At 42.3% G+C, this 19,011-nt stretch overlaps 4 protein-coding genes and 1 pseudogene across 8 annotated transcripts; all 5 read right to left on the minus strand.

Annotated features, from left to right (window-relative positions):
- Positions 1–544: 544 nt before the first annotated feature.
- Positions 545–2,110, minus strand: LOC3290272 (uncharacterized). The gene is made up of 3 exons (XM_565270.3): positions 1,988–2,110; positions 1,517–1,930; positions 545–1,448 (listed from the first exon to the last, which is right to left on the minus strand). Exons 2-3 carry the CDS (start codon positions 1,751–1,753, stop codon positions 660–662), a joined length of 1,026 nt encoding a protein of 341 aa, XP_565270.2. The 5' UTR covers positions 1,754–1,930; positions 1,988–2,110; the 3' UTR covers positions 545–659.
- Positions 2,111–4,070: 1,960 nt separating this feature from the next.
- LOC1270157 (uncharacterized) lies at positions 4,071–6,875 on the minus strand. 4 transcript variants are annotated; one of them, XM_061650588.1, is made up of 3 exons: positions 6,622–6,874; positions 6,303–6,542; positions 4,071–6,235 (listed from the first exon to the last, which is right to left on the minus strand). In XM_061650588.1, the coding sequence occupies exons 2-3, from the start codon at positions 6,528–6,530 to the stop codon at positions 4,106–4,108; spliced, it is 2,358 nt and encodes a 785-aa protein (XP_061506572.1). In that variant the 5' UTR covers positions 6,531–6,542; positions 6,622–6,874; the 3' UTR covers positions 4,071–4,105. The 4 variants fall into 4 exon arrangements, with proteins under 4 accessions (XP_061506572.1, XP_061506571.1, XP_061506573.1 ...); XM_061650587.1 differs by having other exon boundaries at positions 6,303–6,564; XM_061650589.1 differs by having other exon boundaries at positions 4,071–6,250; positions 6,303–6,875.
- A 1,103-nt stretch (positions 6,876–7,978) lies between these two features.
- Positions 7,979–10,666, minus strand: LOC133392099 (uncharacterized). Of its 2 annotated transcripts, XM_061650585.1 has the most exons (3): positions 10,594–10,666; positions 10,279–10,527; positions 7,979–10,219 (listed from the first exon to the last, which is right to left on the minus strand). In XM_061650585.1, the coding sequence occupies exons 1-3, from the start codon at positions 10,630–10,632 to the stop codon at positions 8,048–8,050; spliced, it is 2,460 nt and encodes an 819-aa protein (XP_061506569.1). In that variant the 5' UTR covers positions 10,633–10,666; the 3' UTR covers positions 7,979–8,047. The 2 variants fall into 2 exon arrangements, with proteins under 2 accessions (XP_061506569.1, XP_061506570.1); XM_061650586.1 differs by having other exon boundaries at positions 10,279–10,612.
- A 767-nt stretch (positions 10,667–11,433) lies between these two features.
- Positions 11,434–14,472, minus strand: LOC4576560 (uncharacterized). The gene is made up of 3 exons (XM_061650590.1): positions 14,146–14,472; positions 13,694–14,079; positions 11,434–13,634 (listed from the first exon to the last, which is right to left on the minus strand). Exons 2-3 carry the CDS (start codon positions 13,928–13,930, stop codon positions 11,481–11,483), a joined length of 2,391 nt encoding a protein of 796 aa, XP_061506574.1. The 5' UTR covers positions 13,931–14,079; positions 14,146–14,472; the 3' UTR covers positions 11,434–11,480.
- A 1,550-nt stretch (positions 14,473–16,022) lies between these two features.
- Positions 16,023–18,923, minus strand: LOC133392101 (uncharacterized; annotated as a pseudogene).
- Positions 18,924–19,011: the final 88 nt, after the last annotated feature.

A 19,011-nucleotide genomic window follows, 5' to 3' on the forward strand; every position in this document is an offset into this window, starting at 1 on the left:
ACAGTACAATAATAATAATTCCCAAAAATAGAATATTTCTACCGTCCCAATCCTTGTGCGTCCCCTCTTTATTAACCTTTTTCATTAACCAGTCACATTTCAACGCATGCGCATCAGGCTTTACTGTCATGGACATGGGGATATATCAGCCTGAGACGGGTTCGAGCGACGATTAGGAGAATCTTTCGACGCTTAAGAACGCGTCAACGGATTTGGCAATCAATGGCTTACACTTAAGCAGATTAATCCATGCCCAATTCCTATGTAGGGGAAAGTGCTAGTGCTATCAGTACAAATGTTTAGTTTCAGCCGATTGGAGCATTTAATATGTGCACATTGTAAAGTAAACATATTTGATACGCCACGTATTTGTTAAAACAACTGAAAAATTAGTATGACACGTTGGCCAACATTCATAAAGTGTACACATAGGTACAAACAACGTTCCATCCAAACACACATGGCCTGTGCTTTTGGAAGCGCGCTGTACGATATTGTGTGATATCGGTGATGATATCGATGATGCTAATTCGATGGCAGCATAGCTCGATCAAACTTAATTTATTTTTACAAACTCAATCCTGCGCTAGGTGATACCGAAGAGTGGGGGGAGCTAACACTTACAAAACACTATTTTACCTTTGCGCGCCCTACCGCTCCTATGTAAACGCTTTCTTTTGGCCGTTACTTTCTTTCAACACACCGTGATCCTTAATGATGTGTTCCCTGATAACCGAATATTTGAACGACCGCTTGCACAATGGGCACACTTTCATAAAGTGTTTTTTCTGATGGATCATCAGATCGTAGTGCTTGTCGAACGTTTCATTGCAGGTGCTGCAAATGTATACCGCTTTCGTCCCCGTCCGTTTCGTTGCGTCGGGTGTGATTTGCAGCTTTGCGGCAGCACGGCCCGTGTCGCTTCCGGGCGTAAGGCGTGTCCCTGTCGCGGATGGCACCAAAACTTCCGACAGTATTTCTACATCGCTATCGTTATCGTTTGTTTCGCAATCGATAAAAATGATATCCTCTACTGCAGCTTTTCCGCTTTTGCCACTAGCAGCAGCAGCAGCAGCAGTAGAGACTGGGGTGACTGGAGCGCGCACCGGTGTGCTTTCCCGCAGCGGTGGCGAAAACGGATCATGGCCTTCTTCAATCGTTTCCACTTCCAGCTGCAGCCCAGATTCGTCTAGGATGTGTTGTTCGTAGTCTTCCTGGAATTCATCCTCACTGCCGGACACAATTTCTACTACATTCGCTTGCGCTTTCCCCCCCGTGGAGACGATGGTTTGGGGAGCTTCGTTAGCAATGCCATGCTTGGCTGAGGCCAGCGCTTCTTGCAGCTTCTGCTGGTTTGCCAACACCAGATTGCTGTATGAGTGAAACGCTTGTACCGACTGGAAGCAGGCACTGCATACATTCATCGGTAGGCCTATTTGGTTCGTTACCTAAAAGCATAGTTAATGTTAAAGCCTATGGCCGCTAAAAACCATGCTACTGGTGCATCCCTTCTTACCGGAAATGGAAAAACATTCCTCATTATGGTGGCTAGCGGCTCGTCAATGATGGTTGTGCTATGGTTTCCAAATTTGGTGCCCAAGCAGAGCCGGCAGTTGGCTATGTATCTCGTCGGAAAGGGAATATCGTTGAGCAGGCGTGTCTGTACCTGTTTTACGCGCTCGTGGCAACTAGGCAAAGGAACAAGGGGTGGCGGAATCACTGTACCAACCGGAACACTCTTAGTACCACTCATCTTGTGTGCCAACTGCAATCAATGGCCCAAAATGCTGTTGTTGCTCTGTCCTTGCAGGGGCTTCCCGAAGTCACGTTCAAAGAATCCTTGGTTTTTTTAGTGCTGATTATATTCGCCTTTTCCACTTTCCCTCAACATTTCATTATTGTATTAAGAAATGTTTCACCTGAAATAGAGCTAAAGCAAAGAGTGTGTTGAACGAAAAATTGAAACAAACGTAGAATTGTTGTTTACCTCGCCATCAAGCTGGTTGGCTTTGTTTTGATTCCACATTTGACATTTGGGAGGGAAACTGCTGCTCGAATGGTGCTCGAATGGTGCAGTATGGAATTTAGCCGCTGCTACCCGCTGAACATGAGTGATGGGCAAATAACCATCGTTCTCGGAGTCGAATCCGATATCGGATCTGGCTCAGTCTGAAGAGTACGAGAGTCCGAACGAGTAGGGCAATATTTAAAAAAGAAATAAATTAAGCTGAGTTTGCCTCGTAACTCGACTGGTCTCGTCGGACTCGTTTCAAGTTTTCAGAAATAGACCACATTTTCCGGCCTCTTGGGACTTAGCTACTTACTTACTTACTCATCCGGCACTACAACCGCTTTGCGGTCTTGGCCTGCCTCAAGAGTGTCCGAAACCGCTCACGGCCTCACGACTTCGTCTGTCAGTCCGTTTTCCCGGCCTTAATGGCGGACGCCTCCACACCATCTTGCCACGTCGGTTTGGGCCTACCACGACTGGCGAGCTTGATGCGCTGCACAACAGTGAGGTCGCCATACATCTCGTATAGCTCGTCATTATAACGACTCCTCCATTGCCCTTCCACACCTACGGGGCAAGGTATTCTTCTGAGCATCTTCTTCTCGAAGTCGGCTAAGAGGGTTTCGTCAGATTTGGACAGTGGCGTATATGAGTACCGGTACTATATAGGTGCCTGGTTCGTTCGTCGCTACAGGTTCTTTGAGGTGAACTGATTTTTCAGGCTGTAGAATGACCGATTTGCAGTTAGCATCATGGCACGCAACGCAGCTACCATGCTATTGTCGTTACTGACCTTTGACCTTTAAAAATAGGTGAATTTTGGGACGATTTCAAAAGTGCGTTCACCTATCTGTACGTCACGCCTCCGTAGGTTAGGATTATTTATTGGTAGGAGCGCTAATGTTGCCACCATGTGTTTGGTATTTGTCTCGTTTATCTGCAATCCGAGATTCCCTGCCGCCTGCTCGATCCCTTGGTAGGCTTCAGCTACATAGGAGAGCCACAAACCAATGTGTTATGTTTGATAATTTTGCTTTTATTTAAACACTTATAACATACATAATAAATAAGATACACAATTAACAATCACAATGAACACTTTTAAATGATATACTGCACGGGCCGCGCACTAGCCGCACCGAGCGCTCCAGCTCGATCGGCTCGCTTACACACTATAATCTTGCGCTCGGCACACACTAAGCCTTGCGCTGCTTAGTGTGTGCGACAGTGTGCGTCCTTCTGGCCGTTAGCCGGTGACAGCGCAACTGCCACGGCAAGTCCAGGGGTCGGCACGGCTACCCACAACACAATGATATCTATATCATCAGCGTATGCCAGGATCTGGATTGACAGATAGAATATGGTTCCTGAAGTCTCCACCCTCGAGTCACGGATAGCCCTGTCTAGCGCCAGGTTGAATATGAGACAGGCAAGCCCGTCCCCCTGGCGCAGACCCTTGGTGGTAGCAAATGGCCCTAAGAGCTTCCATCCACCTTCACCTGGCAAGTGACGTTCGTCATAGTCATTCTAACTAGCCTTATCAGTTTGGCCGGGATTCCAAAATAGCTCATAGCGTTGTACAATTTTACCCTGGCTATGCTATCATATGCGACTTTGAAGTCAATGAAGATATGGTATGTGTCGTTTATGTATTCAGCCATCTTCTCCAAGATCTGCCGCATGGTGAAGATCTGATCAGTGGTTTATTTTCCGTTTCGGAATCTTCTTTGATAGTTTCCGACTATCTCTTCGACGTGCGGGACAAGGCGATCCTGAAGGATAAGGGAGAATATTTTATAGGCGGTTTTCAACACCGTGATACCCCTGTAGTTGTTGCAGTCCAACCTGTTTCCATTCTTGTATATTCCAATCACTCAAATGCTCCTTTATTCCACAAAAACTTCCAAGTAAATAACTTTGTAGTTAAATAGTTTTGCCAAGCCATATACCTTTTTAGATACCTTTTTTTTGACAAGTAGGATAGGACCGAAGAATATATCGTCGTTGTATAGCATTAGAAAAAAAAACAATTTCAAACGCTGTTAAAAATAACTAATGATTTTATGATTTTATATGTTTTATTTACTTTTCCCATCAACCACTACGTTTCCCTGTAACCAGTTTCACGGCGTTTTTACATCTAATGTGAAAAAACTTTTTTACTTGTTCTGATGATGCATTTAGGCCGTTTGACGCACCTAACCTTGCAAACAGTTCTAGTATATTTGAATTATGTTTGAAAGCTATTTTTTCACCTGTTCCGGTCCAACATACACCGGCGAAGAAGCGTCTGCGAAACAGAATGTCAAACGATTTTTTCATCAAACGATCGGGCCTTGACTCTCCCGTTTCATACTGTATGTAACTGACGATCTGCTTCATGTATTCTTCGTCTTCCAGTCGACGATTAAGCTCTGCTATCTCTGGTTCGCTGGTACATTGCCTGAGATCGAGTTTTGCAGGTACATTGCAGCTACTTGCACCCGAATTGAATCGAACAAATCGCATTGGTGCTTTGATATTACGTTTCTTTTGTACATTTCTGAAATCTGTATCCTGAGCTTGCTCTACACTTTCTTCTACACTTTTACACGGTGTATCACCTATGCTATCGCGCAAAATGTTCTCTTCGTGCAGTTCTGTATCACCGTTAGAATTTGCTTCATCCGGTGTTCCGCTTGACGGATTGTAAAACTTTACTCGTTGTTTTACATAGGTAAGGCGATGTTTAAAATAAGCAGCAACTTTAATTCCTGGCAGTTTTGTTCCTTCCGACGCACCCAACCTACCGAACAGCTCCAGAAACTTTGAATGTTGCTTCAATGAGTGTCGATCATCTGCACGCCAGTTGCAGGTCGCAAAGAAATGCTTATCGACCAACATGTCCAACGACTTATTCATCAGGAGATCTGCCCTGGGTTCTTTTGTCTCATACTGCAAATACTTTATGATTTGTTTGGTGAACTGTTCATCTTCTAGTCGACGATTAAACTCGATGAGCTCTGGAAGGCTTCTAATTTGCTTGAGTTTCAGCGGACAACAATTATTACGTGCCTGAATAAGAACTTCTCGCACCGATGGATGAATTCTACGCCGTTTCTTCAATCGTTGTGCGAAAGTAGAAACTTGAGCTTGTAGGGCGTTTTCTTCTCCACTTTTTGGTGCCAGATTGCGTAGGATCGCCTCCACTTGGTTCTCTGATGGCAATTCATCGCTCTGGAATTCGCCTTCTAATGATTCTTGAGCTCGTCGTCTTGCGAGTTGTATTTTCACGATAAAGAAGCTCTGGATTTTACCTGCCAATTTTTTTCCTTTCGGCGTATCCAACCTAGTGAACAGCTCATGAATTTTCAAATGATGTTGCATAGGTATTTTTCCCTCCACATTGCGCCAGTCACAGGATGCAAGGAAGTCCACGTCAAACAGAATGTCCATCGACTTATTCATCAAGTCAACCCAACTTGATTCTTCCGCTATATGTTGGAAGCAGTTTATCAGCTGCTGCATAAATTTATCGTCTTTTAATCGACGGTTCATTTCTATTAGCTCCGATTCGCTACTGATTTGCTTGAGTTCAAACCAGATACTATGCACTGGACAGAAGTTAAGTGGACGATCGAAAAATCTACATTTTATTGGAACATTCCGTTTAGATTGTTTCTTCGGTTTTTCCTTGACAAGTGAATCTTGCACAAGTGTTTCGCTATCTGCGACACTATCAGGTGACGGATCTGTTAACATTTCTTCCTTAACCTCCAATTGTAAGTTGATCCCAGCATCAGGATTTATCTCGAGTGGGTTTGTTGTTTCCTTCAATAGTGGGTCCATCCCAGCATCAGAGTTTAGCTCGAATAGATCAATTGCCTCTTCTTCTAGCTTGAAATCGGGAATTTCGTCGATGACATCGAATACAATATCTTCAGTAGTTGCCAAAGGGTCGGAACCTTCTTGTTCATCGTCTTTTTCTATTTTTATCAACAAATCCGTATCAATCGGAGCCTCCGGTTCCTCACGGAGATCGTTCTCTTGTGGTTCTTGTGTCGAGACCGGATTTTCTCTACATTCCACACCATCATTATTTTGTACCGGACGTATTACATCCGGTAAGGTTGCTAACAGCCTATTCTGATTTTCCAACACCTGTCTGCTGTATATGTAAAATGCCTCCACCGTCTTTATGCATTCGGTGCATACATTCATCGGAAGACCTACCCGGTTCTCTATCTGAAATTAAAATGACTGCTGGATCACAATCAATCAAACCGTAGCGAGAGCACAACATCATACTTACCATCACTGGGAATACCTGTCTCATCATGTTGATTAACGGTGCGTCAATAATGGTTGTACATCTGGTTCCAAAATGTGTACCCAAGCAGAGCCGGCAGTTGGCTATGTAGCTGACCGGAACGGGGATCTCGTTAACCAGATGCTGTTGTACCTGTTTCGTTTGCGCGTGCAAAGACACAGGGGATGGAGGCACTACTACACCACCTGGAACACTACTAGTGCCACTCATGTTGTGTAACAACTGCAATCAAGGGCCAACAATGCTGCTTTCAATAGTCACTATAGAAGAATCCTTGGTATTTTGTACTGATATTACTCGCCTTTGCATCAATGCGTTTCCTTTCGCTTTATTCGTTAATATTATTTGAAATTCTTCTATTTTAGCGGGGAAGGATGTATCCTCCTATGTTTGCGACCCCATACTCAGAGGCTTACTTTCTCATTTTTAATATGTTGACTATCCAGATTCTTATGTCTATTATTTAAAATTAAAACAAATGTAGAATTATTCCAATTATCGCCATCGACTTGGTTGGGTTTGTTTTGATTCCACATTTGGCATTTGGGAGGTAAACTGCTCGAATGGTACTCGAATGGTGCAGCATGGAATTAAGCAGTTGCTAGCCGCTGAACAGTAGTGATGGGCAAATACTCATTGTTCCCGGAGTCGAATCCGATTCCGAAGTGACTTGGCGTCAGATTTGGAGAGATTCTGGTTTTTTCGAGTGGGTGGGAGTAGTGTGAAATGGTTCAGTCTGAAGAGTATTATTATCTAAGTACGTGTAGAGGAATATTAAAAAAATAATAATAATTTACTCGGACTCGCCTGCCTTCGGACTCGTTTTTACTAGCTGGACGCGACCGGAATTCCGATATTAATCCGGAGTCTTATTCAGTTTTCAAAGCCGAAATTCGGAGTAGACCCATCACATCCCACTCCTAATTACTCATCATGAACATTCCCTAACTCATCTTCTGTTCGTTCCAATTGCTCAAATGCTCCTTTATTCTACAAAATCCTCCATGTAAATAATTTTATAGTTGAACATTTTGGCCATTGTCCAGCCATATACTAGATACCTATTTTGGAAATGTATCATCCTATAGGTCCGAAGAATATATCGTCGTTGTATCTTCTTTTTCTTTTTCTTCTTTGGCACAACATCCGCTGTCGATCAAAGCCTCCCTATACCACTACTGGGCTTGGCTTTCAGTGACTTATTTACAGGGGTTTCCAAGTCAGTTTCGAATGTAAACATTGTTATTCACCGCATCCAAAATGTTTTTCAACAGCTGTCAAATGATGTATTTGCTACAAAATGAAAATTCTGTTTTTACACATGATTTTCAACACATAACAAAGAACTGTCAAACTCAATTCAGCTTGAGACGTGTTGAAAATCATGTTGTACATTTTAAAAATTACTATGATTGAAATGAAATGTCAGATCGGTGTGGAACAACATTTTGCATGTGGTGAATAACAATGTTTACATTCGACACTGGCTTGGAAAACCCTGTATTATCATAGCAGGATAGTCCGTCCTACGTATGTGGGCTCGTTCCATTCGGGACTTGAATCCATGACGGGCATGTTGTTAAGTTGTACGAGTTGACGACTGTACCACCAGACCGGCCCCTTCGTCGTTGTATAGCAGTAGAAAAACAACTTTCAAGTGCTGTTGAAATTACCTTGACGGCTTTTTCACATTTATATGATTTTATATGTTTTATTTACTCTTCCCATCAATCACTACAATTCCCTGTTTCATGTTCCATGGCTTCCGCCGCCGACGCACTGTTGACTGTCGTTGAGGTTAGTCGTCGCTTTGCGTTCCGAAATTTAATAATAAAAAATCTTTTTATTTGTTCTGATGATGCGTTCACACCTTTAGACGCACCTAACCTTTTAAACAGTTCGAGGATGTTTAAATTAGGTTCTAAAGCTATTTTACCATTTCTTCCCAACCAACTTACGCCGGTAAAGAAATGTTTATCAAACAGAATGTCAAGCGTTTTTTTCATCAGCAGATCTGGCCTTGATTCTCCAGTTTCAAACTGTATGTAACTGATGATCTGCTTCATGTACTCTTCGTCTCCCAGTCTCTGGTTGAGCTCTGTTATCTCTGGTGCGCTGGTAATTTGTTTGATATCGAGCTTGCAGCATGTTGCACCCGAATTAAATCGAACAAAGCGCATCGGTGCTTTGATATTACGTTTCTTCAGCTTGTCTTTGAAATTTGGATCCTGAGCTTGTTCTACACTTTCCTCTACACTTGTACACGGTGGACCATCTTTACCATCGCGCAAAATGTCTTCTACTTGCAGTTCTGTATCACTGTTAGAATTTGCTTCATCCATTGTTCCGCTTGATGAATTGTAAAACTTTACTCGTCGTTTAACAAAGCTAAGTCGAAGTTGGAAATAAGCACCAACTTTAAATCCTGGCAGTTTCATTCCTTCCGAAGCACCTAATCTACTAAAGAGCTCCAGAAACTTTGAATGTTGCTTCAAAGAGTTACGAACATCTCCACGCCAGTTACAGGTTGCAAAGAAATGCCTATCTACCAACATGTCCAACGACTTATTCATCAGGAGATCTGCCCTGGGTTCTTTTGTCTCATACTGCAAATACTTTACGATTTGTTTGGTGAACTGTTCATCTTCTAGTCGACGATTAAACGCAGTGAGTTCTGGAAGGCTCTTAATTTGCTTGAGTTTGAGCGAACAACAATGACTTAGTGGCTGTATAAGAACTTCTCGCACCGATGGATAAATTCTACGACGTTTCTTCGATTGGTGTGTGGAAGCAGAATCTTCAGCTTGTCTGGCGTTTTCTTCGCCACTTTTTGGTACCAGATTGCGTAGGATCGCCTGCACTTGGTCCTCTGATGGCAATTCATCGCTTTGCAATTCGCCTTCTAATGATTCTTGAGCTCGTCGTCTTGCGAGTTGTATTTTCAGGGTAAAGTATCTCTGAATTTTATACGCTGCCATTTTTTGTCCTTCCGGTACACCCAACCTATTGAACAGCTCGTGAATTTTCGAATGGTGTTGCAGAGCTATTTTTCCCTCCCGTTCGCGCCAGCCACAGGATGCAAGGAAATCCAGGTCAAACAGAATGTCGAACGATTTATTCATCAAGTGAACCGAAATTGACTCTTCCGTTATATGTTGCAAGCAGTTTATCAGCTGCTGCATAAATACATTGTCTTTTAATCGACGGTTAAGCTGTATTAGTTCTGGTTCGTTGCTTATTTGCTTGAGTTCAAACCAGATACTATGCACTGGACAGAAGTTAAGTGGACGATTGAACACTCTGGATCCTGAAGGTACATTCCGTTTAGATTGTTTCTTCGGTTTTACCTTGACAAATGAATCTTGCACAAGTGTTTCGCTATCTGCGACACTATCGGGTGACGGATCTGTTAACATTTCTTCCTTAACCTCCAATTGTAAGTTGATCCCAGCATCAGGATTTATCTCGAGTGGGTTTGTTGTTTCCTTCAGTAGTGGGTCCATCCCAGCATCAGAGTTTAGCTCGAATAGATCAATTGCCTCTTCTTCTAGCTTGAAATCGGGAATTTCGTCGATGACATCGAATACAATATCTTCAGTAGTTGCCAATGGGTCGGAACCTTCTTGTTCATCGTCTTTTTCTATCTTTATCAACAAATCCGTATCAATCGGAGCCTCCGGTTCCTCACGGAGATCGTTCTCTTGTGATTTTTGTGTCGAGACCGGATTTTCTCTACATTCCACACCATCATTATTTTGTACCGGACGTATTACATCCGGCAAGGTTGCCAACAGCTTGTTCTGATTGGCCAACACCTGACTGCTGAACACGTAAAATGTCTCCACCGTCTTTACGCATTCGGTGCACACATTCATCGGTAGCCCTATCTGGTTCGCTATCTAAAATGAAAATGATTGTTGCACCAATCAAATCGTGACAAAAGCATCATCCTACTTACCACGATGGGAAACACCTGCTTCATCATGGAGATTAACGGCTCGTCAATAATGGTTGTACATCTGTTTCCAAATTGGGTACCCAAACAGAGCCGGCAGTTGGCTATGTAGCTCGTGGGAATGGGGATCTCGTTGACCAGACGTTGTTGTACATGATTCACTTGGTCGTGACAATCAGGCATAGGCACAAGGAGTGGCGGAACTAATACACCAGCCGGAACGCTACTAGTACCACTCATCTTGTGAACCAACTGCAATCAAGGTGCTCTCTTATGTCTATTATTCATAATTAAAACAAATGTGGAATTAGTGTTTACCTCGCCATCGAATAGGTTGAGTTTGTTTTGATTCCACATTTGGCATTTGGGAGGGAAACTGCTCGAATGGTACTCGAATGGTGCAGCATGGAATTAAGCAGTTGCTAGCCGCTGAACAGTAATGATGGGCAAATACTCATCGTTCCCGGAGTCGAATCCGATTCCGAACTGACTCGGAGTCAGACTCTGAGAGATTTTGGTTTTTTCGACTGGGTGGGAGTAGTGATGAATGGTCCAGTCTGAAAAGTCCGTATGTGTAGAGGAATATTTAAGAAAAAAATAATAATTTAAGTGAGTGGTGGGCGTGGTTGGCTCGGACTCCAGATCCGGACTTGATCGAACTCATCAGGAATCGAACAAATCGCCGGACTCGACCGAAATCATCTTCTGTACGTTCCCATCGCTCAAATACTATTTTATTCTACAGTTTACCTACAATTAAATAACGTTGTAGCTAAACTAGATTTACCAATGTTGAGCCATGTCCAATTTTGGAAACCTATTTTGGACAAGTACCTTCCTTTAGGACCGAAGAATACATCGTCGTTACATATTCTTCTTTGGCACAACAACCGCTGTCGGTCAAGGCCAGCCTCAACCACTGGCGGGCTCGATATTTGATGTTTATATGTTAAATTCAACGGGCCTTATGTGGCCCTCTCGAAGCGGTGTTACATAAAAGTTATACACAATTATGGACATTGTACTCCATGCCATTGTACTCATGGCGGGAATGTTGTTAAGTCGTCGAGTTGACGACTGTACTACGAGACCGGCCGTCGTCGTTGTTTAACAGTAGAAAAAACAACTTTCAAGCGCTATTGAAATGAACTTGACGGCTTTTTCACATTTATATAAAATCATATCTGTTTTATTTACTCTTCCCATCAATCACTACAATTCCCTGTTTCATGTACCATGGCTTCCGCAGCCGACGCACTGTTGACTGTCTTTGAATTCGCTCGTCGCTTTGCGTGTCTAAATTTAGTATTAAAAAACCTTTCTATTTGTTCTGATGATGCGTTCACACCATTTGACGCACCTAACCTTTTAAACAATTCGAGGATGTTTAAATAATGTTCTAAAGCTATTTTATTACATTTTCCGGTCCAACTTACGCCGACAAAGAAACGTCTATCAAACAGAATGTCAAGCGTTTTTTTCATCAGCGGATCTGGCCTTGATTCTCCAGTTTCAAACTGTAAGTAACTGACGATCTGCTTCATGTATTCTTCGTCTCCCAGTCGACGATTAAGCTCTGCCATCTCTGGTTCGCTGGTAATTTGTTTGATATCGAGCTTGCAGCAAGTTGCACCCGAATTGAATCGAACAAAGCGCATCGGTCCTTTTAGATTACGTTTCTTCAGTGGATCTTTGAAATGTATCTCTTGAGCTTGTTCTACACTTTCTTCTACACTTGTACACGGTGTATCACCTATGCTATCGCGCAAAATGTCTTCTTCTTGCAGTTCTGTATCACTGTTAGAATTTGCTTCATCCATTGTTCCGCTTGATGTATTGTAAAACTTTTCTCTTCGTTTTACATAGCTAAGTCGAAGTTGGAAATAAGCACCAACTTTAAATCCTGGCAGTTTTGTTCCTTCCGAAGCACCTAATCTACTAAACAGCTCCAAAATCTTTGAATGTTGTTTCAATGAGTTTTGAGCATCTCCACGCCAGAGGCAGGTTGCTAAGAAATGCCTATCTACCAGCATGTCCAACGATTTATTCATAAGGAGATCCGGCCTTGGTTCTTTCGCCTCGTACCGCAAATACTTTATGACTTGCTTCATGAACTCTTCATCTTCTAGTCGACGATTAAACTCGATGAGCTCTGGAAGACTTCTAATTTGCTTGAGTTTGAGCGAACAACAGTTACGCTTAGGATGAATAAGAACTTCTTGGACCGATGGATACATTTTACGTCGTTTTTTCATTCGGTGTGTGGAAGTAAAATCTTCAGCTTGTAGGGCGTTTTCTTCTCCACTTGTAGGTACCAGATTGCATAGGATCGCCTGCGCTTGGTCCTCTGATGGCAATTCATCTAATGATTCTTGAGCTCGTCGTCTTGCAAGTTGTATTTTCACGACAAAGTATCTCTGAATTTTATACGCTGCCATTTTTTGTCCTTCGGGTACACCCAACCTATTGAACAGCTCATGAATTTTGGAACGGTGTTGCAGAGGTATTTTTCCCTCCACATTGCGCCAGCCACAGGATGCAAGGAAATCTACGTCAAACAGAATGTCCATCGATTTATTCATCAAATGAACCGAAATTGATTCTTCCGCTATATGTCGCAAGCAGTTTATCAGCTGCTGCATAAATACATCGTCTTTTAATCGTCGGTTCATTTCTATCAGCTCAGGCTCGTTGCTTATTTGCTTGAGTTCAAACCAGATACTATGCACTGGACAGAAGTTAAGTGGACGATTGAACACTCTGGATCCTGGAGGTATATTCCGTTTAGATTGTTTCTTCGGTTTTACCTTGACAAGTGAATCTTGCACAAGTGTTTCGCTATCTGCGACACTATCAGGTGACGGATCTGTTAACATTTCTTCCTTAACCTCCAATTGTAAGTTGATCCCAGCATCAGGATTTATCTCGAGTGGGTTTGTTGTTTCCTTCAGTAGTGGGTCCATCCCAGCATCAGAGTTTAGCTCGAATAGATCAATTGCCTCTTCTTCTAGCTTTAAATCGGGAATTTCGTCGATGACATCGAATACAATATCTTCAGTAGTTGCCAATGGGTCGGAACCTTCTTGTTCATCGTCTTTTTCTATTTTTATCAACAAATCCGTATCAATCGGAGCCTCCGGTTCCTCGCGGAGAACGTTCTCTTGTGGTTCTTGTGTCGAGACCGGATTTTCTCTACATTCCACACCATCATTATTTTGTACCGGACGTATTACATTCGGCAAGGTTGCCAACAGCTTGTTCTGATTGGCCAACACCTGACTGCTGAACATGTAAAATGTCTCCACCGTCTTTACGCATTCGGTGCACACATTCATCGGTAGCCCTATCTGGTTCGCTATCTGAAATTAAAATGATCATTTAACCAATCAAATCGTGACAAAAGCATTATCCTACTTACCACGATGGGAAACACCTGCTTCATCATGAAGATTAACGGCTCGTCAATAATAGTTGTACATCTGTTTCCAAATTGGGTACCCAAGCAGAGCCGGCAGTTGGCTATGTAGCTCGTGGGAATGGGGATCTCGTTGAACAGGCGTGCCTGTACCTGTTTCGCTCGTGCGTGACAATTAGGCAAAGGCACAAGGGGTGGCGGGACAAGTCTACCAACCGGAACGCTACTAGTACCACTCATCTTGTGTACCAACTGCAATCAGAGGACCAAAATGTTGTTTTTGTTTGTCCTTGTTGGGAATTCATGTAGTTGCGCTCAAGGAATCCGCGTAGTTGGCAACGGGTAGCTCTCTATTTCTCACACATGTTACCAATTGTAGAACTTTTCGTCTAAAATTAGCAAAATTGTAGCCGCGTTAAGCAAATAATCAAAACAAATCTGGAATTATTGTTTACCTCGACATCAAATTATTCCGGTCTGTGTTGGTGCACATGTGACGGTTCTGTCAACTGTTGTGTTGCTCGAATAGTGCTCGAATGTTGCAGTATAATGTAAATAAAAAAACAACGGGGCAAAATGGACATCCCGCCATGAAATTGACAGCGATTGGCGAGGGCGCGCGAGTACTCGCACTCCATACCAGTTCACAGCCCCAGAGCCCTCGCATTAAAGAGCTTGCGAGCCTAAGCAGTTTTTTCGCACCTAGTTTTAGCAGTTATAATTGTAGCAACCCGAGAGCAGGTATAACAGTGCAAATTGTAGCATACTAAACACCTGAATTTTGACATTATTTTGCAAAAATCAACAAAAAATTAAATAGTGACTCAATGTTTGACGGTATGTTAAACAGGTTAATGATTGTTCATTTTCCACTAATCACAATTATTCTTAAATTATTTTATAACTCTTGGTGCGGCGGGCGGAACTCTGGGGCAAAATGTATTTATAATCCAAAAATGAAACGTCAAAATAATGGATAAATGTGAGCCACAACATTAGGGCGTACGTGCTAATCAATGCTCATCCTATCTTTCATGTTGCTGATCAGGAGAGCCATTGAAAAGACCCACTCCAAATTTTTTTTTACAAAATTAAAACACTTTTTACACGTTTCAATCGACGAATTCGGAGCTTTTGAATCTGTGCCCGTTAGCTTTATTGTGTGAATACAGGGTTTTACAAGTCAGAATAGAATGTCAGCAAAACAATTTCAGAAGCTCAAGATTCACTTTAGCTGTCAAACGTTGTTGTTTCACCGCACCGATGCTATTTTCAATAGCGCAATTTGATTTTTAAATCGCTCAAGTTGTTTTTTTAGAGGCCTTTCGCATCGTTTCGCAAACGCAAACACTCATTTTTAGATTATATGATTGAGATCAATGCTTTTATTCATTTAAGCATTATATTTATGAAATATTACGTATTTATGGTAAAAATGGCGATTTTCTGTGCAAAAAGCTACATAAACATTGTACATGTTTACATACGCAAGTGCTCGTAGCTTTTTGCACAGAAACACTCATTTTTTACAATAAATACGTAATGTTTCATAAATATAACGCTAGAAATGCACTAAATAATTGATTTGTATACAAATAATCTCAAAATTCGTGTTTGAATTTGCAAAACGATGCGAAAGGCCTCTAAAAAAACAACTTGAGCGATTTGAAAATCAAATTGCGCTATTGAAAATAGCATCGGTGCGGTGAAACAACAACTTTTGACAGCTAAATGGCATCTTGAGCTTCTGAAATTGTTTTGCTGACATTCAATTCTGACTTGTAAAACCCTGTAAATACAAACCCATAACTTCTTCTTCTTCTTCTTCTTCTTCTTCTTCTTCTTCTTCTTCTTCTTCTTCTTTTTTGGCACAACAACCGCTGTCGGTCAAGGCCTGCCTGTACCCACTAGTGAAGTGAGCTAGGCTTTCAGTGACTTATTGTTACCATAGCAGGATAGCCAGTCCTACGTATAGGGGCACGGTCTATTCGGGACTTGAACCCATGACGGGCATGTTGTTACGTCGCAAGAGTTGACGACTGTACCACCAGATCGGCCCTACAACTTACATAGTATTTATAAAACACTTCAATAAATAAATTTTGAGCCTTAGATTTAATCCTTCATGTGTAATAATGCTTAAAATAAAGGGTACCGATTTTATCCCGCGTGCCCATTTTGCCCTGTTTTGCCATAGCAGGCCGTTGAACATTCCACGCAACAACCATCGACCAACTGATCATGTGTTCGTTGAAATGAATCAAATACTTTTTCACTCCACAACAACTTTCATGTAACTAATATACTAGTAATTAAATTACGAAATAGTAAATTGCTTTTGGAAATTTATCGTTTATAGATCGTCTGATACGATTGATATAGATTGTTTTGTTGTTTTATTTACTTGTTCACAACATTTATTTACAAGTTTCTATTCTACACCCTTAGACCCTAAACTTCGGATGAAAGTCGGGCAATTAACTCGTTGTTTCGCTTTAAAAAATTTTCGCTCAAAAAAGCGTCTTACTTGTTCTGATGATGCGTTCACACCATTTGATGCACCCAGCCTTTTAAACAGTTCGAGAATGTTTGAATTATGTCGGAAAGCTATTTTTCCTCTTTGTCCAGTCCAACCCACGCCTGTTAAGAAATGTTTATCAAACAGAATGTCAAGCGATTTGTTCATCAAGAGATCTGGCCTTGTTTCGCCCGTTTCAAACTGTATGTAACTTATGACTTGCTCCCTGAACTCATCATCTTCCAGCCGTTCATTAAATGCTTCTATCTCTGGAGCACTGGTAATTTGCTTGAGCTCGAGTGTACAGCAACTAGCACCAGAATCAAAGCGAACTGATCGCATCGGCGCTTTACTAGTTTTACCACGTTTCTTCGGCTTTTCTCGGAAACATGTATCCTGAGCTTGTTCTACACTTTCTTCTATAGTTCCGCTCGGAGGTCCACCTTCGATTTGATATTGCATGTCCTCTTCATGAAGTTCTGCATCACTCTCATCCATCTCCTTTACTTCATCCACAATTCCACGCGATGAATCGAACGCCTTGGCTCGTCGTTTTCTATAGGTGAGTCTAAGTTGAAAATAACCACGAATTTTGAATAGAGGCAATTTCGTTCCCTGTGACGCACCCAATCTACTAAACAGCTCAAGAAACTTTGAATGATTTTGCAATGATTTCATGCCATCTTCTGCACGCCAGCTGCAGGTTATAAAGAAATGCCTGTCCATCAACATGTCCAACGATTTATTCATAAGGAGATCCGGCCTTGGTTCTTTCGCCTCGTACTGCAAATACTTTATGACTTGCTTCATGAACTCTTCATCTTCTAGTCGACGATTAAACTCGATGAGCTCTGGAAGGCTTCTAATTTGCTTGAGTTTGAGCGAACAACAGTGGCGCTTTGGATGAATAAGAACTTCTCGGACCGATGGATACATTCTACGTCGTTTCTCTGATCGGTGTGTGGAAGCAGAATCTTCAGCTTGTCTGGCGGTTTCTTCGCCATTTTTAGATACCAGATTGCGTAGGATCGCCTGCGCTTGGTCCTCTGATGGCAATTCATCGCTCTGGAATTCGCCTTCTAATGATTCTTGAGCTCGTCGTCTTGCGAGTTGTATTTTCAGGGTAAAAAAACTCTGAATTTTATACGCTGCCATTTTTTGTCCTTCCGGTACACCCAACCTATTGAACAGCTCGTGAATTTTCGAATGGTGTTGCAGAGGTATTTTTCCCTCCCGATCACGCCAGTCACAGGATGCAAGGAAATCCACGTCAAACAGAATGCCCATCGATTTATTCATCAAGTGAACCGAAATTGACTCTTCCGTTGTATGTTGCAAGCAGTTAATCAGCTGCTCCATAAATACATGATCTTTTAATCGTCGGTTCAGTTCTATCAGCTCAGGCTCGTTGCTTATTTGCTTGAGTTCAAACCAGATACTATGCACTGGACAGAAGTTAAGTGGACGATTGAACACTCTGGATCCTAGAGATACATTCGGTTTACGTTTTTTCCTCGGTTTCGCCTTGGAACGAGAATCTTGCGCCAGTGTTTCGCTTTCTTCGACGTTATCAGACGGCAGGTCTATTAACATTTATTCCTTAACCTCCAATTGTAAGTTGATCCCAGCATCAGGATTTATCTCGAGTGGGTTTGTTGTTTCCTTCAATAGTGGGTCCATCCCAGCATCAGAGTTTAGCTCGAATGGATCAATTGCCTCTTCTTCTAGCTTGAAATCGGGAATTTCGTCGATGACATCGAATACAATATCTTCAGTAGTTGCCAATGGGTCGGAACCTTCTTGTTCATCGTCTTTTTCTATCTTTATCAACAAATCCGTATCAATCGGAGCCTCCGGTTCCTCACGGAGAACGTTCTCTGGTGGTTCTTGTGTCGAGACCGGATTTTCTCTACATTCCACACCATCATTATTTTGTACCGGACGTATTACATCCGGCAAGGTTGCCAACAGCTTGTTCTGATTGGCCAACACCTGACTGCTGAACACGTAAAATGTCTCCACCGTCTTTACGCATTCGGTGCACACATTCATCGGTAGCCCTATCTGGTTCGCTATCTAAAATGAAAATGATTGTTGCACCAATCAAATCGTGACAAAAGCATCATCCTACTTACCACGATGGGAAACACCTGCTTCATCATGGAGATTAACGGCTCGTCAATAATGGTTGTACATCTGTTTCCAAATTGGGTACCCAAGCAGAGCCGGCAGTTGGCTATGTAGCTCGTGGGAATGGGGATCTCGTTGAAGAGGCGTGCCTGTACCTGTTTCGCTCGTGCGTGACAATTAGGCAAAGGCACAAGGGGTGGCGGGACAAGTCCACCAACCGGATCACTGTTAGTATCATTCATCTTATGCACCAGCTTACAATCAGGGACTCAAAATAGTGTTCCTGTTAGTCCTTGCAAGGACTTCGCGCAGTTACGCTGGAAAAGTTTTTTGGTAATTATTATCGCTCGCTCTTGCATAAAACCTTACTCTGCCCTACAATTTATTGTTTTGATTCCTCTACTTATTCACCTGAAAGTATCAAAATGATAAACCGCGTTTAGCAAATAACTAAAACAAACGTAAATGTGTTGTTTATCTCGCCATCGAATTGGTTGGGTTTGTTTTGATCACACATTAGCCCTGTTTCCACGGCGCACTTAATGCTCGAAAATTTCTGTCAAATCAACTTTTGTTGTGAACCCTTTTCGAGCGGTTTTTGCCGTCCGCTGGTTGCTGGATTGTTCGAATATTTGTTTGTAATATTTTAACAGGTACAGCAAAGTGCTGTGTA

The sequence above is a fragment of the Anopheles gambiae genome, chromosome 2 (genome assembly GCF_943734735.2).
Source record: "Anopheles gambiae chromosome 2, idAnoGambNW_F1_1, whole genome shotgun sequence".
Lineage (NCBI taxonomy): Eukaryota > Metazoa > Arthropoda > Insecta > Diptera > Culicidae > Anopheles > Anopheles gambiae.